The 26,470-nt window shown below is 46.6% G+C and overlaps 1 protein-coding gene across 1 annotated transcript in view; it reads right to left on the bottom strand.

Annotated features, from left to right (window-relative positions):
- Window positions 1–1,529: 1,529 nt before the first annotated feature.
- Window positions 1,530–26,470, bottom strand: part of LOC138528212 (extracellular calcium-sensing receptor-like) — an 89,662-nt gene continuing 64,721 nt past the window's right edge. The window contains exons 5-6 of the mRNA XM_069639667.1: window positions 20,921–21,044; window positions 1,530–2,449 (exon numbers count right to left, since the gene is read on the bottom strand). Coding sequence (XP_069495768.1) covers window positions 1,530–2,449; window positions 20,921–21,044 — 1,044 coding nt within the window. The remainder of the gene's footprint in view (window positions 2,450–20,920; window positions 21,045–26,470) is intronic.

Raw genomic sequence — 26,470 nt, forward strand, 5'->3', positions numbered from 1 at the left:
TAAACAAACACAATTTATGACACTCATCACAGAAATCAGACGAAATTATGTAAAATCGTTAATATAACCACCTTACTCCGAATGTCAGTCCTTATCTGACTATCTCCCCCTTTTTTACTGCAAATAAATTAAACACATTTTGGGTGATGTTGTTTCATCCTGGCTCCAGTAGATCTCCTTTCTGGAAAAGCTTGCACATTGTACAAATTAAGTTGTTTGGCTGTTGTACTGTGCCAGTCACCACTGTAGTGGTCTTAAAACGCTGAGTCCTTGTCAATGAGTTAATTCATTGTGACCTCACCCAGGGTGTCGATAACCAGACTACAGTCTGCTGGAAGAGTAGAGGAGGGCATAAGAGCTGGTAAGATGTTTCAGCGGCTTCAGCTCTCGCTGCTGTAATCTGTGTGTGATCTACAGGTCGCAGGTTTGAATCCTGGCAAGGCTAAATCAGCGTTTCATCCTTCTGAGGTCAATAAATGAGTATCCACTTTGGTTGGGTGATATTGTAAGTAACTATGTCCCATAATAAGTGCTTTGGTGAAAGCGCTCTTTATAAATGTAGCAATAACTGCTCAATGTTAAAGTGTCAACAGTTGAATCTTAGGGCTTGAGTGAGAAGGATTGTGAGAAGGTCAGAACGTAGGTGTTGCAGAGTCATATGAAGCATTGCCATTGCATGATGAAGGCAATATGCAAGTAAGGTGTCAGGGCGGACTTGTCAGGGTCATTCGACAGCTATCTAACTGGTGGAATGGCTAGGAAATTGGAAGAGAGCTGTTACTAGAGGATCAGCCAGGATTATATGGCCTTTTGTAATTGGGGAGACCGGTGTATGGCTGTAATCTCTTTGAGTAGAATGTTCCGGAGTTGTGGTGTGAGAACTGAAAAGGAGGATCCTCCGAATTTCTTCTTAGAATAGGTGGGCACCACCAAGAACATGAGTGAGGCTGATCGGAGGACTTCATTGGGAATGTAATTGTTGTGTTTTGCTTGGATACATTTGGGACCAGCTCCTTGAATTTCTTTGAAGGTTTTACACAGGCTTTCAAAAATGATTCTCCTATCTACAGGTATCCTTTGCAGAGACTGAAGAGCCGGTGAGATGTGATCTGTGTATCCCAGGCACTGTAAGATCCACGCAGATGCATTCTGGACTCTTTGGAGCATAGTAATAAGTAATGCTGGGGTAGCCGAGGAAAGGCTATCAACATAGTCTAATCTGGAAATGACTAGTGATGTCATCAATAGCATTTGTGATGTCATATCTGATGTCCTGGATGTTAGTCTTAGCAGTGCACGGTGGTGGTGCGAGTTATGGTTGCTTAGTTTACCACAACTGGCAAATGTATATGGTGTTTTGGTTTTACTTGTAACCATAACGTCCCTTTAACACATGTTTTTCAGTGAAAATATATTTCAGTGTAAGGCTTCCCAGGTCCAGTGACACAGGTTAATATTAAGGAAACAAAAAAAGGTTAGGCTAAAAGGTGAGGTCTCACAGAAGGCAGTACACATATCTGCATGTCACATCATATCGATTTACTTGCAAACTGTGTTTTTCCAATTATATAATCCCTGGTGTTCATGTCAGACCTCACCAGAATGATATAACACTTGGGAAAAAATATGCAGCCGAGCAGCCCAGCGCTGGAGCACAGGATGGCAAACACCTCCACGGCCACCATGTACTTCCCGCGTGTGCTCAGGTACGCTGGGATGAAGGAGATCCAGACACTGACAAACACCAGCATACTGAAGGTGATCAGCTTGGCCTCGTTGAAGCTTCCAGGGAGATTCCTGGAGAGAAAGGCCACTATGAAGCTGACGGTGGCGAGGAGGCCCAAGTATCCCATCATGCAGTAGAAGAAGATGGCCTCCCCTTCATTACATTCTATGATTATCTTACCATTGTAAGTCATCATGTTCAGTTCTGGAAATGGAGGAGATAGAACTAACCAAGCAATGCAGATAAGAAGTTGGACCAGGGATGATAACATAACAACGCATAATGGTGTCTTGAAATCCAAAAACCTCCTTGCAGGGCTGTTTGGATTCTTTGCCTTGAAAGCAATGACAACAATGATAGTTTTTGCCAGAACAGAGGCAACACTGATGGAAAAAATGACCCCAAATAACGTCTGCCGGAGCATGCAGTTGAACTTCCTAGGCTGACCAATGAAGATGAAAGAGCAGAGGAAGCATAGCATGAGTGCAATGATGAGGAGGTAACTGAGCCCGCGGTTGTTGGCTTTGACAATGGGAGTGTCCTTGTACCTAATGAAAATACACAGCACAGAGGCAGCCACAGTGGTTAAGAAGGCAGCTGAAATGGTGAGTGCTAAACTCAAGGGCTCCTCATAGGAGAGGAATTCAGTTGATTTGAGGAAACATTGATTTCTCTTCTCATTGGACCACTGATCCCTGGGACATTTCAGACAGCTGACGAGATCTGAAAAAAAAAGGAAAACTATCAATTTGGTGAAGTAGCCCCAGCTTTCAAGGCATGGATACCTCATGGCCTACAATGTGTCTTACTGCTATTGCACAAATGCAGGCCTTGTCTAGTTACTCTGGAAAACTGCAGCATGTTTATGCTGGCACGTGGAACATCGTAGTTAAGCAACAATTCCCTGTTTCGTTTAATGAAATGAACATATGTTCACTACATGCATGGCTGTAGATATTGAGCACTGCTTTCTGTATCAGACAACAAACATGCAATTAGGACAATGGTTTACTCGCCAACAAAGAGAATTATAACATCGCTAACTGGATTATTCTAATAAAGCAAACCTTGGTAACCATTTACTCTTAAACATAGAGTATCCCACAAAGGTGATTGATTAGGTAAGTGCGTGGGTTAGTGAAAACATTTATACAGCATCAAAACAAACTGAATTGACTCTAGATACAAGGTAGTTTTGTTGCCACATGCTTTGGACAGAAAACAAAGATCAGGATAACACATAAGAAAATTACTCAAAGATATGAGGGCTTGTTACAAGAAGGGAGTGGGGTGGAAAAGTTTGGAACAGAGGAAGACCTGGGTGGTGGGAGTGATTAAGTCACATAAGTGGGCCTTTGGATGCTTTTTGAATACCAAACAAGGCTGTAATAAGAAAGGAAGCTAGTTCCATGTTTGGACACTCCATCTAACAAAGTGTCTTCCCCCTTTCCTAGCTCTTTTGTCGATTTGAACTTCCAGAAGTTTATTCTTTGCTAAAGAAATTGGCTGACATGTGCAAAGTGCTAAACATATCAATCTGATAGGCTGGGACAGCATTAGCTTAGAATGTAAAGGCCATATGTATGTCCTTGAACATGCTTCTGTTTTGGATACCTAGACAATAACTTGTTATTTTGCATTCTAGGATATAATGAAATTGGGTTAAAGAAGAGGAGAGATTGCTTTGGATATTTTTTGGTCAAGGCTGAGGTCCTGGATTGAAAATAATGGCACCATTTTATAATGTATTCAATTGAAACCAAATCTCTTATGTGCATGTCTTAATATGATGCCTGTAATGGTGACATGTGGAAGTCTGGTCTTGCACACCTGCATTTGTAAAATACAAATGAGTGTTACGAGTGTGGGAGTTGTAAGGAACTCATCGTGGCAACAGTAAGGTCAGACACAAGGGATCACAGTTCAAGGGTGTTTATTGAACTTTATAATAGGTGAGAAAAACGCCTGAACTAAGCCTCAAGCTAAGATTGGAGCGAGCTACGACCATCAAATAATATTAAGGCATTCCTGTTAGCATCTTGTCAAATGAAAAGGGCCTATACTAAAAAACCTCTTGTCAATCCTTACCACCAAGTTTAAAAAAAAAAAGTGTGGGATAATGTTCACCAGACAAGAAAGAAGTGTTCACAAAATGATAAGTCAGCATGGTATGAGTGGGTCTCCCTTCCCCACGTTTCAAGCATGGGACAAGACAGAACTTCTGAGCAGAGCACACGCCTAGGCCTCTCCAGCACAAAGCTCACAATTCCCGTTCAAGGATACCAGAACCTTCAAGGGCCAAGTCTGTTCCCTCAAAGTCTCTTGCCTTAGAAGGCCTGCTGGGTCAAAAACAACAAACAAACACAAGTTCCTTCAGTAATCTTATACCTTTGGTCAATTGCTCTTCGCTCCTAGGATCTCCCTCTGTCGGGTTCGGATCCGCCTTGCAAAGTGGGCCTGCCTCTGTCGTGTTCACGATGGCCTGCTTTAACACAGTTCATGCCTTATTTCACAGTTCACAATGTTCTCAGAAAGCAGGGTTGCCTTCCCTAGCTTTCTCTCAACCATGAGTCAGAGACTTTCGATTGTACAAAGGATTTGACATGACCTTTGTAGGACCACTCTAGCATCTCACATTGCCCTTTCCTAGGGCCTTCTGGTACTTGCAGTTTTCAACACAAAAGGGGTCAGCAAGAGTCCTTCGACTGAGCACTCATATGGCGCCTGACCACTCTGCAGCTGGCCATTCTCTGGGCTTTCACAAAAGTTTGAATGCACACAAGTTCTTTGTTTCAGGTTCCTACGTTCATCAAATGTTACCACTTGCTATCTTGGGTTCAACACATGTCGGTTTGCCGTCAGCTTCCTCCGGCTCACCGTCTGTGTTGAGCCCATTGGCTTGTCTTGTCTCTGGAGTCAAGGATGGTACTACGGTAGCCAGCACGACTCCCCGCCTCTGCTATCAATGCGGGAGGCCCCCGTGCACCGTTAACATCTGCTCCTCCACACTCCAGCTGTAACTCCCGGTCTAATTGATTTCCCTTTCAGAGGATTTACGGGTCTGAGTTGAAAAGAGCAAGGGTATTTCCCCCTTCATCGTCCTTCCAGGTCTTGCCGCCTTTCTCCTCTGTTTGAAGTGCCGATTTTTCCTCATACTTTTGTCCTTGCTCGAAGTGTGCTTTGGTGCTCTGCCTTTTATCCCTGTGGGGAAGGTAAAGGCCTGTCAGGTGTGCATGGTTATTGTCAATTGCCTGACTCTGCCTGACCCATGTGTAGGGACATGTCAGGTAAATGGCTCTGGAGTTAGTCCATTTTCTGTAAAGGTTTAAGAAAGTGTTCATGTCGGACAACAGAGGGGGGTAGAGCTTCTAAATATCCTAAAGGTTAGGATGGGGAAAAGGTGGTACAGGGAATGTGGTACAGCGTCTCATCCGTCGGTGTCCCACATCACTCCCGGAAGACCCCTTGCCCAGATGATCCTCACCCACTGGTCAACCCCCAGGAACTGGATCCAATAGCGATGGCTATGTCTAGCCATCTGGACGACAGATCTCCGGGTACTAGCTGGTGAGAGGCCTTCAGTTGTAGCTATTAAACAAGAATGGGGATAGTGAAAACCTCTGATGGACCACAATACTGAGATCCAGGTGTCACATATAAGGGGTCGACATATTGATGAGAAAAGACTACAACCAATGAAGAGATCTGCTTCCAGATGTACTCCGCTGATGTCAGCTACAGGAGTATGAGACCATGAGACACTGTATACAATGTTGCAGATAGAGGTTGATATGTAGAGCAAATGTTACGTCAATGGCATGTGCAAAACAGCATAGGCAATTAAGTCAATGAAGCAGTATTCACATTTAAACAACTGTTTATGGATAGACAACAGGGCAAGTCAAATTAGCAAATTAGCAAATTAACTACAGGGAAAGTTCAGGTTTCTGGGGGGGATTTGTTCTTCCACAGAATATGTGATGGTGTTTGTATATTATCCCTGGATGGCTTACCATTGTGGGAGCGAGCAGTCCCCAGAAGAATATATAAATATATAAATACACAAATGGGGGAGCTGGAGGAAAGGTGGGGAGGGTTCCTTTGCTTGGGCATCTTTCCAAATAGATCATTGCGCTCTCTTTCCCGTGTGATATCAGTCATGAGCACAGACCCTGCTGAATAAGTGCCTTTCCACCATCCAAAGTTACTGGTGCCAGGCCGTGGGACTAATGCCAGTGGGTCGCACCGGCACAGGCCGGATTATACAATGGGTCGGTCAGGAGGCGCCAAAGCAGTGATGGGGACGGATACCTGCACCCCTTGGTTGAGGAAGCAAGACAGGAAGTTCTTTGAAAAATACATCATGAACCAAAGTATTAGAGCCATGCAATATTTTCCTTATTAGTAATCAGTAGGACTAATGTCTACTTTTGTTCAAGACGGTGGGTGAGAATAGCATGCCGGTAGTACTGGCACAAACCTTCTGGAAAGTTTGTGGCCAGGTGACAAGTAATTTAAATAAACTATGGGTGTGGATGGTGGGTCGGGTTAGTCAGGAGGGAATGGGTTACTGGGTGGAATGCTGTCTGTTTGACTTGCAAGCAAACTAATACATTGCCTTTTGTTTTTAGACCTCATCCAAAATTAGATCCAAATCTGATTAATTTGCCACAAGTTAGGTGTTATGAATCAGATCAGGGATATGTTGCTGAATCCTTCTGGATGGTAACTTTACATATATGTTCATGCCTATGTTGATAAAAAATATCAGACAAAAGTTAGTGGATTAGCAAGTGGCTCTGTCCCAATATTAGGTTGGACACTAATGTGTGCCCTCTTAAATTCTTCTGCAAAGGATCCAGTGGATCCTACCACTCAGAACACTTTATTGAGCTATGAAGTCACCTCATGCACACTTATTATTTTTTTTTAAACTTGAGCCGTAGTCCTTCGCCCGGTGGGATATCCCAACAATCATCTTCATTAATCCCTATTGTATTCCCTGAAGAGGAGTGGGTAATTGGGTGAATCATGTACCCACAGTGCAGCATAGCAAAAATAACCTACCTCTCCTTCCTCAATGTGATGGTAAAACACCTTATGAGTTGTTGTTTGGTGCTCTTATGTATATGCCTGCCTTACACAATCCTTGTAGGTCTCTCACAAGGCCAGACCAGCTGTTCTTCATAAATCTTCTGAGAGACGCTATCCATGGCGAAGAAGCATTTCCACAGCATCAATATGAAGAAAAGTCACAAAACACCTTGAAATATCGGGACTATGTCCTAGAGAAGATGCATGACAAAGAAGCACTTGGACTGTACTACAGACCTCCTGTGAATGTACTGAAACATATTGACTCAAGAACAGCATCCCTACCAGCCCTGCATCTTAAGAAGGGTCCCCGTCAAGTGTCTGTCGACCACCTTAACAATGGTCTGTGGAGTTGCCCACAACAATTGTCAGAGGTTTAAGATTAATTCTAAGCCTTCCAGCCATCCCCTCGTTGTTTTGCTTTGTCACCCCGAGTGGGACGGGTACGCCCAGATGTGCGCCCTGTGCCTGCTGGGCTTAGAGACCCAAGCTATTCCTCACTAATGATACCCAATGAGGCAGGAAAATGTCTGGGGATGCTTGTGGTCTCGTGCTGAAGGGATGTGACCTAGCAGTTCGGGCTGGACCAAGCATGAATTGCCTATTGGTTTTCCCCGTTCTGTAATGGCTTGGCAGGTGAAGAACAAAGGTCTGCCTGGTGGTCCAGAGCAGTTGCCAGAGGTTTAAGATACATTCTAAACCTTCAAGCCATCACCTCCTTGTTTTGCTTTGTCGGCTACTTTAAGGCAGCTCCAGATGGTTATGACCCTGTTCCCGAGGGAGGAGACTCTCTATCTTGAACAACCTGACATGCAGACAACCTGTGAGGTTAACGATAACTCCAGAAACCTCCGAAACCTATGAAACTATTTCTATTTTTTCAGGAACCAATTAGCGAGAAACAGGCTAGAAGTAAAGCCAGGATGTTGGGCCATCCAAAGCGCACAAAGAACTGTAAAACATGTGTTGGAGAAGTTATTCTGTTCTAGAACTTGCTGTGGGTACGTCTTCCCCTTTTTTGTCTTATTGGCTTCGGGACACTGTTTAATCCCAATGGAGATCCCAGTGATCAGCAGACAGTTGAACATTTCAATTTTAGATGTAGCACATACACTACACCAATACATAAGAGGGAGGTGCAGTCTACTGATGGGGGTGGAGTCGCAACACGAATATGCATATATCTACTATATCTACTAGAGTTAGGGTCAATTCTAGACATGACAGTATAAAACGTACAGTGGCACTAGAACTTCAGCTACATACACTACCAGTGATAAATGGATCTAGGCTAGTGGCCCCCAAGATGCACATCACAGACACCTATAGGGACCTGTTGAGAGCCAAGATAGAAGTGTTTGCTCAAGGAGCACTGTTAGATCCTGGAGATGATCTAGACAAGTTAAATGGCATGGCAGACCATGTATGTTTTGTCAAATATTTTGCCATTTTTCTTTTTTACAACCAATGACCAGTGTGGTCGCTAGACAGAACCTAAGTGGAGCATCGTCCTGTTCCTTATCTTAACTCATAACCAGAGTTTAAGGCACAATTTCCTTATGTACCAAATGTCCAGGTAAAGGAAAAGCTTAAAGGGATGAATGGATATCACCCCACCACCTGCAAATGGCCAGTTTATGTGGTCCACACATTCCGTGCTACATGATAAAACATTCTATGCCACCATGACAGAGGGAACCTGGTTCACTGTAGGTTATCTACTGGAATTTCCAGAATTGCCCTATCTCTAGTGGGTATATGCTTATTTGTGTTGATACTCTACCCCCATCAGCAGCCTGCACCTCCCTCTTACGTATTGGCATAGTGTAGTGGGGGGTGAACCTTGGCAAGCACATGGAATAGACACTCTAGATTTAGCTTGTGAGAATCCACATTTTTTTTTTAAACTTTGGTTTTATTGGTAATTTTTCAGAAAAAGAAACAATGACAACACCGGGAGCAGTATGAATATCACATTAACATCATCATCGAACCCCCGTAGTCTCCTTCCACCCCCACTCCCCCCTCACCCCCTTCCTCAACTTCACCCCTCCCTCCAGATCAGAGTTCCATCGTAAAACCAATCGCAGGAGTCGTCATCCATACTCGCAGTTCAGTGCTTTGGAGCCATGTTGTGCGTTCCCTTCAATGCTGGCTTACACGGATCCGCTGTCTCCCGGGCCGTGGGCTACCCCATTGTTCTTGAGTGGTTCTCTCCGGGCTCCATAGCCCCCCGCCCCGTGTTGTCCACATAGTGTCAATGAGCCTCCCAACCCCATGCCTGGTAAACCCCATACCAATTTGCCTGGAAGGTGCTCGATTCGTTGTTTACCATGGCTGTCAGTTTGTCCATGAGGAACATGTTCTTCAGTTTTTTTAGCCAGTCTTCCTTAGAGGGGGTCTCCGGACTTTTCCACCTTTGCGCTAGGGCAACCCTTCCTGCTCGTAACATGGTCTCCCACATTCTTGGGTGCCTATGTATTTCGGCCTCCTCCGTTGGGAGGCCCAACAACATCGTCAACAGATTGAGTGGGAGTAGTTCCTCGGTGACCTCCGCCATCCATCCCCCTACCTTCTCCCAGAACCCCTGTAACTTAGGGCAGGACCAACACATGTGACCCCTCGTCCCCACTTGGCCACATCCTCTTGGGCAACTGGGGGACACCCCCAGGAACATCCTGGATAACTTAGATGGGTCCCTATACCATCCCTGTAAAAACTTAAAGTTATGCTCCATGTCCGACGTGAACAGGTTCCCATGGAAAGCTATTTTAAACACCCTGGACCCTGCGTCTTTCGAGAGAGCCTCTCCTGCCAGGTCATTCCAGAACCCACGAAAACCTCTCCTCCCTTCCAAGTTGACGGTGTTCAATATTTGGTACATTTTGGATACTACCCCCTTCCTCGTTGTGGCCGTGTCTAATAACTTTTCAAAGGGGGTCAGCTGTCTCCGCAGATCCAGGCCCCAAGTCTGGTCACAGAGGATGCCCTTCAGGCGCAAATATTCAAAGTCTGAAAGAGACCCCCGCCCAAGTGCTTCTCGCAGCTCCTCGTATTCAAGGAACTCGTCCTCCTTGAACAGCTGCCCCACCCATTCCAGCCCCCCATCCGACCAGGACTGGGCGTTCCTGAATCCCCTGCTACCTAGTTTGAGTGGGTGGCCACAGAGCGAAGACATCGGGGAGGGCCAGGACGTGAGGTGCGCAGTTGTGGGTCCCTCCTTCCAAATCGACCAGAGTATTCCCAGGGTTGGGTGGGTCTGCAATTTATTTGGGATGTGTTTATGCGGCAGCCACAAAAGGTAACGTACTTTCAGAGGGTGGGCGTCCATGTCATCCAGGTAAGACCAATAGGTGCCCATCCCCTCCCTCATGTGTTCTAACAAGACCCTTAGCTGGGCGGCCCGGTGGTAGAGAAGGAAGTCCGGCAGCCCGAAACCACCCTCCTCCCTAGGTAACGTTAGAATGGCCTTCCCTATCCTCGGGTTCCTCCCTTGCCAAACAAACTCTCGGACTGCCCTCTGTAGGTCTCGAAACATCTGGTCGGGGACCCCTGTTGGGAGTGCCGTGAAAAGATACAGCAGTCTTGGGAGGATGTTCATTTTCACTGCTGTCATGCGCCCGTACCAAGACAGCATCATACCACCCTACCTCCTCAGGTCTGACTTTATCTCTGCCATAATGGGCCCATAATTCGCCGAAGCCAGTTTAGAAAGATCCCTTGTGAGGAGCACACCCAAGTACCTAATGGAGTCCTTCCCTACCACAATCTCCGCACACCCATCCCGGTGGTCTAGCCCCGGGTCCCGAGCCCTCATAGGGAGTAACACTGATTTTGATGCGTTTATTTTTAGCCCCGAGAATTGCCCAAAGGTCGTCATCAAGGCCAGGAGGGGGGGAGCGAGGTGACGGGCTCCACCAGGTATGCAAGAATATCATCAGCAAACAGGGAGAGCTTGAACTCCACCTCTCCTCTTTTAATCCCTTTGATGTTGGGGTGAGCTCGGACCGCTATGGCCAGGGGCTCCATCGTCAGGACATATATTAAAGGGGAGAGTGGGCATCCCTGTCGTGTCCCCCGTGTGAGGGAGATTGAGTCGGAAAGTTCTCCATTCACCTGCACTCTCGCTGTTGGGGCCCCGTATAGGGCGGAAACTCAGTTCCTGATGTGAGCCCCGAAGCCCATTCGACGGAGGAGGAGTTTCATGTACCTCCACTCCACCCTGTCAAAAGCTTTCTCGGAGTCCAGGGAAAGCAGACTTGCATCTAGATCTGATTTTTGGACATGGTGGATTAGGTCTATCGTCTTCCTGATGTTATCAGAGCCTTGCCTGCCCCCTATGAATCCCACTTGATCCCCGTGAACCAGCTAAGGCATTATCCCCTCCATCTGTTTGCCTATCACCTTGGCCAGGATCTTTACATCTATATTGAGGAGGGAGATTGGGCGATATGAAGAGCATTCAGTGGGGTCTCTGCCCTCTTTGGGCAGGACCACAATTATGGCCCTCATCATGGTCTCCGGCAGAGAGCCCCCCTCTAGCACCCTGTTAAACACCCTCACCAGGTGAGGGGCTAGGATAGCCTGAAACCTCTTATAGAAGAATACGGAGAAGCCGTCTTCCCCCGGGGACGTTCCCACCTTCATCCCACTGATCGCGTGCTCCACCTCCTCTTCCGTCACCCGGCCCTCTAGCCCCTCCGCCATTTCACCTGTCAGGGATGGGATCTGGATGGAGTCCAGGAAACATTCTATCTGAATGTCATCCCTGTCATATTCTGACGAGTATAACTTTTCGTAGTAACGGCTAAAGGCTGCTCCAATGTTAGGGGTGTCGAGATCTAATGATCTCCGATCATTCTTCACTGCCTTCACCGTTCTGTTCCTTTGAATCTCTCTGAGTTTCCAGGCCAGGATTTTGTCAGCTCTGTCCCCCTTCTCATAATATTTCTGTTTCACTAGCTGGAGGCTCTGTTCGGTCTTATGTAACAGGAGGTCTTTCAACTGGAGTTTATAGTTTTCCAGGGTAGCAATCTGCTCTCTTTCCAGGGGAGCCTGCGGGAGGTCACCCGGGTGGAGTTGGGCTATCTTTTCCCTCAGGGATTTTTCCTGGGCCTCCCTCTCCCTCTTTTTCTGGGCTCCCATTCTAATGAGGACACCGCATAAGGTCGCCTTGAAGGCGTCCCACAGCACGTGTGTGCCCACCTCGCCGTTGTCGTTTAACTCGAAATACTCCGAGATGGCGTCCTGCACCTCCTGTACTAGAACTTCGTCCTTCAGCAGGGAGTCATTACACTTCCATCGCCCTCTGCTGCCACTCCGCCATCCCCCTGCTATTGTGGTATGGACCAAGTCGTGATCGGACCAAGGAACCGGGTCAACCCTGTGGCCAGAGACATGGGGGAGAAGGGGTTCATCTACCAGTATATAATCTATACGGTAGTATGCTGTGTGAATTGCTGAGTAGTAGGTGAAGGAGGGGAGGCCTGTCCTGGGAGTCGGGATGGTGTCCCCCAGGCCTAGCTCCGCGTTGACCCTCTGGAATGTACGGGCCATGGTTTCATCTGCGGCCCAAGTGAGCTGCGGTCCCAAGTGTTGAAATCCCCCCCCACCACCAACATCCCGTGAACAAACAATTTCAATTTGTCCTTCACTCCCTCCCAGAATTGCGTCTGGCCCTCATTAGGGCCGTACACAACTGCCAGAGTCAGGGGGGAACCCCGCAAAGAGCCCTTTGCCAGCAGATATCGGCCCTCTGGGTCCTTCACCGTGGTTTCTACTTCAAAGCCAAAATCCCTTGCTAGTAGTATGGCTACCCCCCTTTTCTTGGTTCTATGGGATGCACTGAGGACCTCCCCGGTCCCGTCCCCTCGCATTTTCGGTTCCTTCCCCCGGGCCCAGTGTGTTTCCTGAAGAAAGAGCAGGTCAAGCTTTGCCCTCCTAAATTCCCTGCAGACCAAGGATCTCTTGGTTGGGGTGTTCAACCCCCGCACATTAAGGGAACCCACGCCCAGGGCGGGCAGATCCTCAGCCATTGTCAATGATCAACATCTTACTGGGTAGCTGGCTCGTGGCACTTTTCCTTTCCTGCTCCTTTTGTGTTAAAACCTGATCTCCCTTACCCCCTCCCCCCCACCCCCCAGGTGGGCCTTAAACCTGTCCCCAACTGCCCCCTGGTCTCCCCCCCGAACTGAACAACCCCAACTGTTCCTTCACCCCCCACTCCCCACCCCGGCGTCCAGCCAAATAGTTCCACCATTGCTGGTAATTGGCCGGACCACCAGCCTACCACCTCCGGCTGGGCTAATGTCGGAAAATACTCCTCCTTGAGCCCCCCCTTTTTTTGTCCCCCCCACCCCGCCACTGAGCCCCCTCCTCTAGGTAACCGACATACTTGCTGTTCTGGGAGGCCCCTTCCGTCCTTAGGCCCCGTAGTCCTGGAAGTCTACTCGTCCTTGTGCCGGACGTTTGTGATCGTGAGTTGAGTTCTTTGCCCGGTTTCCCCGTACCCTTTTGTACTTCCAGGCTACCTCGGGCTGGACCGGCCCGCTCCTCCCTGGCCGGGGTCGGCGTCTTCCCTGTCCGTCGCCGGGGACGGCGGGTTCAGTTTCTTAAATTTCCGTGGACCCGTCTTCTTTCTCCTCTCTCCTTGTGACCTGCGTTCCCTGGCTCCTTCCGCTGTGAATCCCGTAGGTTCTCTCCGAGGGGCCGGGTCCGACACACACCCTTGAATGGCTTCCCTTATGTCCTCCTCTGTAATCAGGGTCGACCGTTGGCCCCCGTACTGGAAGGTGAGGGAGAAGGGATACCCCCATCTATAGCGCACCCCCTTCTCTTTTAGCATTTGTGTCAGGGGGCGGCACATCCTGCGTTTGGCCAGCGTGTATGAAGAGAGGTCCTGGAAAATGGACACTTGTGCGTTATTATAGGTTATTTCCTGTGCCTTTCTGGCCTCCTCCAGAACCTTCGCTTTCTCGGTGTAGTAATGAAAGCGGACCAGGATGACCGGGGGCCCCCAGCTCTGCCCCCCGCTCTGTGGACCCGGTCGAACGTTGGTTCAGTCGTCATCTCATCCGAGAAAAGAAGGGTGATAATGTCCCTCACCGTCCGGTTCAGTTCTCTTTCCGTTTCTCCCTCCGACTCCGTGACCCCAAAAATTCTGAGGTTGTTCCTCCGTTCCCTATTTTCGAAGTCGTCCATTTGCCTGGCCCTCACCTCGTCTCTTTTTTCTAGCGCAGCTATTCTCATGGACATGTCCATCTCTTGGGTCGTTGTTGAGGACTGGTTGGTCTCCAGCTGCAACAGTCTGTCCTCGACCTTGTCCACCCTGCGGTCCATGTTCTCCATTTTCTGGGCAATGTCCGCCCGCATATCTCTGATCTCCTGCAGGACCGAGGCAAAGCCCTTTTCCATTGTAAGGGTGGGCGGGGGCGAGGTCTCGGGCTGGGACATTCTAGTTGTCCGATCCAGGCCGCTAATCTCCCTTCTAGTGTCCTGGTAGCGATACTCCTGGAGGGTTTGGCGCCAGCTCATCTGATCTCCCTATCGCTCCCTCCAGTCGGTGGTCTTTGGGGGCCAAGAGCGATGATCCTGCTGGGAGACCGCCCTTCGGGCAAAAACCCACTCCGTGTGGGGCTATCTTTGAGCGGGCACACGCCCCACCAGTCCCCGGCGGGGGCCTCACACTCTCTACACGCCCTTTTTCCCGCTGCTTGTGGGCGTCTGTCCCTGTGACGGCGGTGGGTATCGAATTTGTGATCGGGTGAGGGTCCAGGCTGGGCCCCCGGGGACGGGGGGCGCAGCACCCACAGCGTGCTGGTCAGGCCGTGTTCTCTTCTGAGTTTGTCTCCAGGCGGGCACTCATCCTGGGACGGGGCCCAGGGGCCACCACTTGTATAAGTCTCACACCTTCTTCACCAGACTTGCCCCGCTGTTGTCCGCAGTACACCGCTCCGGTGGCCCTTGCCAGGGTCCGTTGGTCGGGGTCCAGGCGCCCCTGTTTTTTCAACTCTGTGATCTGGCACTCGGGTCAAGTGGGCTGTCTCACCTCTGGCTGGATTGGTTGGTACCCTCCCCCCGTGCCGCGAGGCCCCGACGGTGGAGTCCCCGCCGAAGCGCTGGCGTGCTCTATGACCGGGGTAGAGTGGCGGGGCCTCCCGCGGATTCTCTCTTTAGGCCGCGGGGCCTCGTTCTTAGGCATCTGAGGGTCTTTCGACGTCACTCTTTAGCCCGGGGGGGGGGTCTCCTGGGATTCACTGCCACTGAGAACCGCAGCTGTTTCGTGGGGGGGCTGTGGGGGGGCGCAATCCCTCAATATGGCCCAGTTTCGGCAGGAGCGGCGCCTTCAGGCAGCCATCGCCTGTGCGCCCCCTGGTGGCCTTCAGAATCCACATTTGATGTATTTCCTCAGTCACACCCATTTTGCAGCCATGTATAGTTCAGACCATGTACCCACATATCCAGGTTAGGCGGCCAAAGAAGGGGCTTTGGTGGACAATGTCGCAGCTTAACAAAGTAATAAAGGAAAACAAATATGAACATATTAGATATGCCTCAGGCATTCCAGTAGACTGGAATCTTGGCACCAATGAATGTTGCAGAAGGCACACATGTATAGATGTAGGGCCTTACATATCTTGGACTTCATGAAATATCTCACATACCTATGCCAGGTCTATTGGTAGAGAATGCCAACTGATGGCAAAGCAAGCAACACTAAATGGGGTTATTAATGAGATAGGCACATGTGGAAGAACAGGCAATTGGTCAGCAGTCTTAGACAGGATAAGTCACTTTATAAACGTATAGGAACAAAAGGGAGGTGAAAAAAGCAGAACCTACTTGGAAGAAAGCAGTCCTGGAACTCCCAGAACTGTCTGGACAGCTCACAGAGATGAGCCTTCTTACCGCTGATGACAACTTTGTTGCATTGGAACAGGGAATCTACAAGCTGAGAGATGTGGTAGTGGATGTACGGCAGACCATCCAAGAGGAACAACAAGCAATGGTTGAACTTCAGAAAGTCACAGACTTCCTGAACACACTGTCTACAGGCATTCCAGACTGGACTACCATTACGTGGCCGGAGCAACTGACAGAACTGAACATATCTAAGAGACCACCTACACTCTGCTGCGTGTTATTAAAGAACATTCTATGGAGTATCGGCGTGGGACAAAATATTTATGTCGTGGACACTGCATGGAATCCTGAACATTCCTGTGACAGCAAATACACCTCACTCATGTGAGGTATTTTAGTCCTGGGGCACCATGCAACAAGTAAAGAAGGAATGGATACAAACTATCTATGATGTGCCCTACCCTATGCCCATTGCCTGTGTGATGCTTGAGGACTCTACAGTTCATCTGTACTCCCTGAAAGGTCTTGTGGGAACACTTCATGCAAGATTTCAGGACATTGTTAAGGTTAGCCCATTCGAGCACAATTCACACGCCACCGAGTGTAGTCTGAGCGCAATACGAGTGGGTTCTTTTAATAGCAGAACTCTACTATTAGCAAAAGGATCCTACATCATGCAGTTCAATGCTTCATGCTGTGGTGTGTCTACTGGGACTGCCAGCTGGATCACTGTCTCAAAGAGGATGAAATGTTGTGACATCTTCCTTCATCCCCCGGTGCGGTCTGAACTGGTGCTATTAAATTGGCGTGAAGTGAAGCTATCACCTCTGAAGTTGCTGCAGTTATCATTGAAACCGGCGCATCTCCTGGATACGAAGGTAAACATCAGTAGCATCTCAGAAACCTTCATAGAAGCATCAAACATTGCCCTGCAAGTGGCCTGACACCTGCTGGAGAAAACACCGGACTGGCCAAAGGAGAGGCATGTGCTACTGCAAAGCTCCACTCCAAAAAAGAGCTGCACTTTCCTGGGACCCATAACAAACTGGCTGATGTAAACAGTCTTTTCTTTGAACCCATTGAAAAGCATATTGGTCTTCCTTGGAATCATAGGCTTGGGGATCACACCTGTGTTCTACATCCTCACAGCTGGTTCATCCCGATACTGATCATCATTTTATTTCATTGTGACAAGTAACAAAAAACGTGTTCAATGCAAATGCACCGAAGCTGTGTCCTGCCTGACAGATAAGAACTGTGTGGAACTTTTCATGTGACAAACAACTACCCATCTCTGATTCACCTATAGACATTCATCCATGATTGGGAATTGTCTACTGACCAGCCCCGATTGCCTCCAGCTATTCTCAGGAAGATATATGGTTATGCTTTCATATTTAGTAATCAGTGAAGATCCTGAGTGAACAGTTTTTAGCCACTAAGTAGTATGTGATGTTCTTCATGTTCTTTTGTCTCTTCACTCTTGTTTCCGTGACTTCTAAGATGCTTCAATGGTTTGTTTTATGACTCATGGGGCGGGTTATGTATTTTTAGTTTTAACCATGATTGCTGTATGCTGTCTGAGTGTAATTCCCTGCCATGTAGCCTTTAATATGGGCACCAGGTGTAATGCATTTGATATGTTAAGCCTATTAGTAGAATTCAAAATTGAGTTCTGAAAATAATGTTAGGTTTGGATTAAGTGGCTTCACTCCAGACCATATCTTGTTATGGAACAATGCAAGCAAATCGCATCAACAATGTTTTTAAGATGCATTTCAGTCTTTCTGGGCAGTGTTTCAAATGTCTCGATTATAGTAAACATAACTAAAATAGCAGATATTGCTTTAGCACTTCCTGTGAGACTTGTAGGCACAGTATGATAAGAAGAACAGCTCGTAAAACTGGTTGAAAGGTTTTAGACAATCTGCATTGGCCTTGCTTCCATCATAAACAAACATTTTGCTTCTCTGAAAGATGCTTAGCACTAATAATGTTCTGATTATCTAAACAGTGTTTTGCTTCTGCAAGGTAGTATTCTATTAGCGGGAGTTGACAGCTTATGCTCAGATATTATAAAAGGGCTGACTTCAGAAGACCGAGCTGGAGCTTAGCTATCTATGGACCTGACTGGAGATGTCAGAAGAGGACAGGAGGCAGACGGGAGCTTGAGGACAGAGGCAGTCTGGGAGCACTCCCTTCATGCAAGAGCGAGGTGGGAGAAATCCCTCCCTTTTTCAACCTTATTTTATAAAGCCTCTGAAACTGGATTTCATGGCTTTTGAGTAGAAACTAGACTTTATTATTTGTTTTTGAGATGAACTATTAATTTGGATTGTGCTTTATGGGGATAATTCGTTTTTCATTTCTACCCATGGTATAACAGCTCACCACCTATGAACAGAACTTATTCTTAATTGGCTGATGCTGGCACCATGGTTGATTTCAATGCACACTTATCCTTGCCTGTTTTGTCTGCTATTTGATAAAATACCACGGTGGTTTTTATAGTTGGTTTTTGATATTTCTTAGATTTGTTTCTTGGTTTGTTCAGACCGTTCCAGTCACCCAGTCCTCTCCAGCCCTCATCTCCCCACCTTCTACAGGTAGTGAGTATGAAAGGTTGCACCCATAATTGATCTCACATTTGGAAAGGCATTGAGGTCTTGATAGGGCATGTGCTTCTGAGAAGATTGCCAGTAAGATTTGATGAGGTTGTCTAGCGAGACCTGGTGAGGCAGCCATTACTTATAAGATGGGTATGACGTGCCTCTATGAGCAGGTTGATTAGTCTTGGGAAGCGTTTGAGGCAGTGACAATGATGGCTGCTTATTTATTAATTACTTTTTGCATAATACGTGTGTTATGTTTTGTGGCAAAATTAGTAGCAATGTTTCCATATTATTTATTTCTCATAATTAAAAGATGTATACTATACAGGAGATTGTAAGAACATTCATTGAGCGTTCATTACTGAGAAATGTGTCCTTATCATTTTGAATATGAGCAGGACGTGTGGGACATCTACTTAAATGCACTGTGTATTCATACGCTATACATGGTACAGGTCTTTAATACACACTAAGGGTTATGGGAAGGTATGGGCAGTGGACTATGAATAAAATATAATGTGACATTAGCAAGCCTCTCCTGCGTAAAAGCAAAAGGAAATATCGGGGCTGAGTACCACAAAAGGAAATGCACCAAACACAGGCTTATAAAGATTCTCAGATCTTTATTCAAAGAACTGTACAGTTTACGAAAACACAAAGTATCAGATAGCTATCTGGCCCTCAGTGCATCACAGCAAATACCAGCCCTTTCGGTGTGAGAAGTGAGTGGGGCCGTACATCAGAACATTCACTCTTTTTATACAATTTCTAACATAATGTCCAGCCCATCTGCAGGTTAATCATTCCTTGGGCTAGGGGTTTGTGCCGAGTTTGCTTCTAATTTATTCATCTATATGCATCTGAATTATTCCCTGTTTATACACAAATAAGTCACAATGGCAACAGTGTGTCTTTAGATTTAACGTTAACCCTTACTACATGTTGTATAAAATGTAGTTCAACAAATATTCACTTTCAGCGTTTGAACAACATTGTGTTGAATATATACTCGCGGATCAGTATTGTTGGCACAGGTAATCCTTGATCTACAGGTCAACAAAGGACAAGGGGCCTCATCACGACTTGGGCGGTAACGGTAATGCTATTAGCGCGGGCGGTATTAGCCCTACCGCCGAACTCCCCAGCGCTAATAGCACCGGATCACGGATTTGGCGGTAATGTAAGTCCCCATTCCCCACTGAGCCCATTCGGGAATGCCCCATTCCCCATTGGGCTCAATGGGGAATCTTCGCGCTAATACCGCCGGCGGATTTCCCGCCGGCGGTAATAGCACAAATTTTCGGCGGATTTCCCACCAGCTCAGAGCTGGGGCGAAATCCGCCGAAGCCCTGATTCGGCGGACCCTTAAATCCGGCGGTAATAGCGCTACCGCTGGATTTAAGGGTTACCGCCGAAGTCGTGATGAGGCCCAAGGTCTTTACATGACACTAACATTTGGCCTACGGGCAGTTTAGGCATTAACCTGTATAAAGGTCAGAACGGGCAAGTTACAAACAGAAGAACACTGTCCACCATTTTAGAACACAGGGTGACTTTGGAGCGAGAATCAAAATGGCGGATGAACCTGAGATGGCGGCTAAATCAGTCTAAGGTCAGAACCTTGCAACGCGGATTTCTTCGCTGAGCGACTGGGCTTAGGCCAAAATATACAATAAAGGAGGCACAATATGATATCCCGTTTAACACCTGTGCTGATGAAAGAGATTAGCTGCCCACTGCAGGCGATAGTTGCCTACTCTCTTTACTGATGCACTGTGACAGGTATATGCTTTTCCCTGCCTTTACTCCTATGACAGCCCATGCTGCGGAGTCTTGGACACTCCCCTGGGTTTGGAGGGAAGGCTCTGAAGGTAGGGTTATAGGAATCATGTCAAGTCTTTATTTGATATACGAGTAAAGCCAAAACACATCTGAAAAGTGCAATAAAAAATACCTTACTAATAAAAAATAAATAAAAAAGGACACCACAAATGGTTACACCAGTAAGGAAGCACAGCTAACTGTGATCACAGCTTTGGCAATCAAGGCGCTCCCTTTAGAGCAGAAACTGCAAACTGTTCAGATTAGAGTTAGATTTTACAGACCGGATTGATGGATTTTGAAGAATGTAAATTAATTAGCCCAAAGTCTCCATAAATTCTCACTTTGAGCATAAGACCAACATCTAGAGGACATCTCTAAATAAATAGTAACTGCACAATTCTCTGAGACTCACATGTATTTCAACCATTTGTAGCTGCATTTGACTATTAACCTTCATTGGGATAAAATACTGCCACTGTAGGTCTAGTCACTTGACACTTGACACTTGTGCCTTGAAGAATGAAAACAAATTAATGACGTTATTCATAAGATACATTTATTTTCAAAAGGCTCTCTGTGGTGACCCAGGGCAACGCCACCTCCTGATCTCCTGTCCTTCTGTTGTGCCTTGATCCTAAAGACAATGATTTAATGATTATAGATTGCAGTGATATTGCTTATCATTTCCTATCCCATGAATGTGCAATGCCCTTCTCACGTCCTGCAATGTTGTGAAGTAATGTGTCCCTATTCTGGATTGTCAGGTGCAGACCTACCAAGATAGTCAAGATTTTCATCCCACCTGTGTCATTGCTGATCTCTCCTTGGGAACAGGGCACACAATCAAAGCAGCACATGGGCTGTCCTTCTCTGGCAGCCTTTCTGTAGCCTGGAAGACAAGACTCACTGCAAACAGAGCGTGGGACCTGCAGGAACAAGGAAGACAGGTTGCTTTGGCATACAATCTACATGACTGACAAAGAGGCAGACAGCGAGAACCATATACCTTCATTCAAGTGATGAAAACATGTTCTAAGACCGAAGGGGGAAAGAACATTGCAGATAACTAATAACCAAGAGAATTGACATCTGAAAAGTGATGAAGACGCCTTTAATGGGAACAATCACTGATGTTGAATACAAGATAAATGATGAGATAGGGAGCATTAGAGTGATACATGGATGGCTGGTTTAACGCTTGTTTTCACTTGTCTTTTTTGCTAGCCTATGGACCTTAGAGCTATGTACTGCATATTTGTCACCGGTTTTATTAGGGGGTCACTCCATGACCTTAATATATTTAGTCAGGAGCCCCAGGGCTTGGAGAGTGCAACACAGATACCAGGGACCTCATACATGCAAACCTGGACAATGGGCTTTTATGAAGCCTCTTCTGTAAAATCCACTGTAATGATCCTACAAGGAAAAGATATTCAGGGCTTGGCAGAGTCTTCGATTCTCCTTCAGGAGATAAAGGCAGTGGTGGACTTTCTCACACACTGATCTGCTTTCGTAAGGTCTTAGTAACAGGCGAGAATCAATCATTGTCTCCTGATGACCTACTTGTGCTACTGTCTCGGTTCCTGTGACACTTCCATTCTTTTTACTACTGATATAGCCACCATGCCCCTTGATACATTTGCAGTGCCCCATTCCTCTTCCCACCTTTAGAATCTTCCCTGTACCATTTTGATCAAAGGAACTTTTCTAATTGTTACTGGATATGGGAGTAGCCACTATCCTCCGTCATCCGCAGGCTGCGCCAGTATATCTCTGCCACTACATTCTGTTATTTTCCCACCTCTTTCCGCCCTCCTGAATTATTTCCTCCAAAGGACCACCTTATTCTCCAACAATATTCACTTTCCGAATGGCATCCTTCCTTCTCCAATCCAAGTTGATGACAGACCTCTGTCCACAGTCTTTCGACATATTAACCATCCTTCTAAAATACATCCACACCAATATGGCTCTCTCGGATGTTGGGGTGCACGTGCAACTTCACAGCATGGCCAAAAGATTCAGACTAAGGAAAATCATTTAGCGCATGAGAAAGTAAAGGTGAGCGGTAGCAGAAGAATTGGGAGTGCAGTTGGGAGCTGCTTATGTGAGTCGTTTGCACATGGAAATATGGAATTAACAACAAAATTGGCAATTGGTTATTTATAACGGGCTTAATACCCAGAGGTTTCTTAGTGCGGACCCAGGGATAGAACCTGTGTTGCTCCACATAGTCTTGCTTCCACAGTGAGCATGTTGCCCCTGAGTTATCCTCCCGAGACTGTATCTTTAAGATAGTTATCGAGGCTTAGGTAGGCCCAGGTTTAGGGCACGGGTGATATTGTGTAGCAGTAGTAAAATATGATATGTAACTATGATGATGCAGACACAGGGCTGGGGTGCAGGAAATATTGAAGCATTGTCATATTGGAAGTGAGGCCTAGCATTTCCTATTCCCTGTTGGGGGTGTAGCCGCGCGGCATAACGAAGAGTTCTATTTTCCCTTTCCCAAGCTCAGGAGTGAAGTTGAGAATAGTGGCATTCAGGCTGAGAGATAATGTTTTTTTTTGTATCAAGTTGTAGTCCTGGGGAACACGATTGGAATGTGAATGGCAGAGCAAGGGTAGGGCTGCAGCATTCCCGAAGGACAACTCCATTGGAGCCAGGTTAGAGGTTTAGAGCTGCCAACATGCTCTGTTTAGATTTAGGGCACTAGTGCCCCCTGGAACAATGGCCGTCCTACTTGAACTGCCAGATGACTGGAAAGTAGAGTGCATACATCCATCAGAAACGGGGTTGTCCACTGGTAAAGTTGTCTGGCAAACAGTCACCAGAGGGCAACTTTTTCCAAAATGTGCACTCTCCACCCAAATCAAGCACTTTCCCCAAATATTCTAGTACTGGAGTCAGAATAGAAAATTGTACCTGTTCTAGAATATGTCAGGGAAGGCTTTTAGGTGTGCAGGGAAAAATATTGCCTGCCCTGTGACTTTTTCCCAGGGAACATTTTTACATAGAACCAAATTGGGCTATTTAATGTGGTCCTGGAGATAGCAAGGAGGTGTACCATGGGTATGCAACTGACAAGGTGGGAGCGAGGAGCAGAGCATTCCGTGACTTGTGATTTGAAAAGCAAGAGATGATGCCAACAAATCAAGTCTAGACCTCCAGTAACATCAGGAAGATTTTAAATATTGTCTCGAAAGCAAGTGGTCAGGAAGGGGATAGTGCAGTTTTATCTTTGGATGCGGAGAAGGCGTTTGATAGGGTGAATTGGGACTTCCTCTATGCGGTGTTGGAGAAGATGGGTTTTGGTGTTAAGTTTATTTCCTGGATCAGGCTGTTATATAGTGAGCCGACTGCAGAGGTAGTTACCAATGGTATGAGGTCAGGGAGAATTAGAATGGAGAGGGGTACGAGGCAGGGATGCCCTCTGTCACCTCTACTATTTGTGTTGGCTTTGGAACCACTGGCCGAGTTTATCAGGAGGGCTGAAGATTTGGTAGGTCACTCGTGCTGGGGGATAATGCAGAAGATTTGGTTGTTTGCGGATGACATGCTTTTAGTCCTTAGTGATCTCAAGAAGTCTATACAGGCATTGATGGATGTTATGGCGGAGTTTAATCTTTGTTCTGGATACAAAATTAACTGGATGAAATCGGAGATTATGCCTTTGACACATTCTGTTGATAGGAGGTTTGTGGTGGATTTGGGCTTCAGGTGGTGTCCAGATAGATTGCTGTATTTGGGGGTTTGGCTAACTCCGGGGATTGGTGACATGGTTAAAGAAAATGCACGGGTCATGTGTAGTGGTTTGCGGACGGATCTTGAGAGATGGAGTCTTTCGAATCTTTCTTTGTGGGGTAAGGTGAACGCCTTAAAAATGGTATCTGCCCCGAGGATTAATTATGTTTTGAGCATGGTTCCTTTGATATTCCCTAATACGTTTTGGAGACATTTGGACAGGTTGTTGCAGGATTTCTTGTGGGATAGGAAGCCCCCGAGATTGAAATTGTGGAAGTTTCAATTGCCATTGCATAGGGGTGGTCTTGGGGTGCCAAATTTCAGGGCATATCACCTAGCCTTCTTTTCCGAATTTTTGGTTCTCTTTGTGGAGGATTTGCAGGATGTTTGGGTAGAGGCAGAAACCAGTTTCAATGGACCTCTTACTTCCAGAGCTGTGTTGACCTCGGTCTCCTGGAAGAGTTGTGAACACGATTTGTTGATGGATGACTTGAGGAGCGCCTGGAAGGGTTTGTGTCATTATTTGGATGTGGATGCTTTGAGGGAGCCTGGTGCCTCGGTGTGGCTAAATCCTGCTATCAAGATGGATGGCAAGGTGATTTTTAGGGCAGATTGGTTTCTGGGTGGGGTGAGGTAGGTTGGTGACCTGTTTACAAATGGTCGTTGGATGAACGCAAGGGAATTGCAGCAACAATATGGTATTGAAAACTTTAGAGCTTCTGACTTTGTAAAGCTCAAAAGAGCAATTGGTGTGGTGGATTTGGATAAGAAAATTGCGTTGGATTTGTTTGCAAGGGATTTGGTGGGATCGGGTGGAGGTCTGGCCAGTCGCCTGTATAAAGTGTTTGTATCGTGTTTTCAAGGGAATGATTCTTTAAGAGAGGAGTGGGGCAGGAGAATCGGATTGGATATCACGGAGGGCTTGTGGCAAAACATGTGTATGAACGTGAAGTTGTGCTCGTTGGGACTCACAGAAAGATCGCGAGAGATTAAAATTCTAAATCGCATTTATTGGACGCCTGAGAGAATGCATAAAAGAGGGATGTCGGAGAGTGCAGAATGTTGGAGGTGTTCATGTGAAATTGGTACACTGGAACATCTACTATGGGATTGTAGGCTGGTGAGGCTGTTCTGGGGTGAGATTGGACGTATATGTGACAAAGTGATTGTTGGTCTCCCGGTCTTGGATTTTAGTGTTATCATATTGGGGAGTGATGAGTCTTTGGATGATCTCACTCGGAGTGAGAAGAAGTGGTTGTTCAGAGGGGCAATGACTGGTAAACGAATTATCTTAAGGAACTGGAAGAATTCTTTGACATTAAATGTTGAGACGTGGTTGTCTGAGATGCATGAATTGGCAAATATGGAGAGAGTGATGTATAGGAGACTTGGTAAATTGGCTTTGTTTGAAAAAATATGGGCTAGATGTTTGCAGCTATTCTAACATTGTGGTGCTGGGTGGGGGGTGATTGAGAGATTTGTTTGATTTAGTGGGGGTTTGTGGTATTGTATATCTCACTCTGTACATTGAACTGTGTAAAATGCTGTGCTTTTCTTGTATTGTTTACCATGTTTTATTTGTTGTACATTGATTGTCTTGGGTTTTTGTTGTACATGTTGTGTAAATAAAGTTTTTTTAAAAAAAAGTCTAGAGATGGGGAGGCATTGCTGGGGCGCCTGTGTGTCTGGTATCAAGAGGAGCACAATATGATATCAACTGGCCAATTTGACCATGGAGTTGTCCTCTGAGCTCAGGCCAATGGCCAGGTGCATATCACGTGACGAGGCCGGTGGGGCGGGTAACATCCTAGGTAACCCATCTATCCAGTAGATGGGAACCAAAGTGATGGAATAAGGTAACCATGTGTCAGAGGGCAGGAGTAGATTAAGTTGTGGCCAAAAAGTCAAGGGACTTTAGGGGACTGGCTGTATGTATATAGGTGGCAGCCAATGAGGGTGGAGGAATAACACTGTATACTGGTTATGTCATGAGTGACGATTTCTTTTCTTAAAAACCATGTACCTGTTTGAACTAACAACTTTTAGCTGAGTCAGTTTGGTTCTACGGGACCTTCTGACACTTTTTTCCTTTTGTATACAAAATAAATCTTGTTTTGCTTAGAGGAGTGTTTTTTTACTGTCTGTTTGTCTGTAGGTCTTACCCTACAAATGTGGTGACCCTGATGTGATCCTAGACCGTCGGCAGTGACAGAGGATTCCTGGCCGCACATCCAGCGTGGCCAAGCCCACCACCAGTGACAAGTCCACTCTGCACTAACTGGAGAGGTTTACAGGAGCCGGGTTGCCTGAATCCCTGTCTGCTCTTTGGAGTCAGGCGTTGCTCCCATGATTGGGCAGGCAGTTGATGGGATCCCATAGTGGAGGAACTCGGGAGAGCACTTAGATATACGTGTACCTTTGCAGGAGAAAGCAATGAGGGGAAGAGGTGTGGGAGTGTTGAGGTGTATGTGTGTTTTGATGGCAAAGTGAATATGGACAGGAAAGAACACGTGGCATTACATAGGTTTTTAGTTATTTAGTGTGATGTCATGTTATATAATATGAAGTGATAGGATGATAAGAGAGTAACAGGATCCTCTCCAATTGG

The sequence above is a fragment of the Ambystoma mexicanum genome, chromosome 7q (genome assembly GCF_040938575.1).
Source record: "Ambystoma mexicanum isolate Mex_15411 chromosome 7q, UKY_AmexF1_1, whole genome shotgun sequence".
NCBI classification, from domain to species: domain Eukaryota; kingdom Metazoa; phylum Chordata; class Amphibia; order Caudata; family Ambystomatidae; genus Ambystoma; species Ambystoma mexicanum.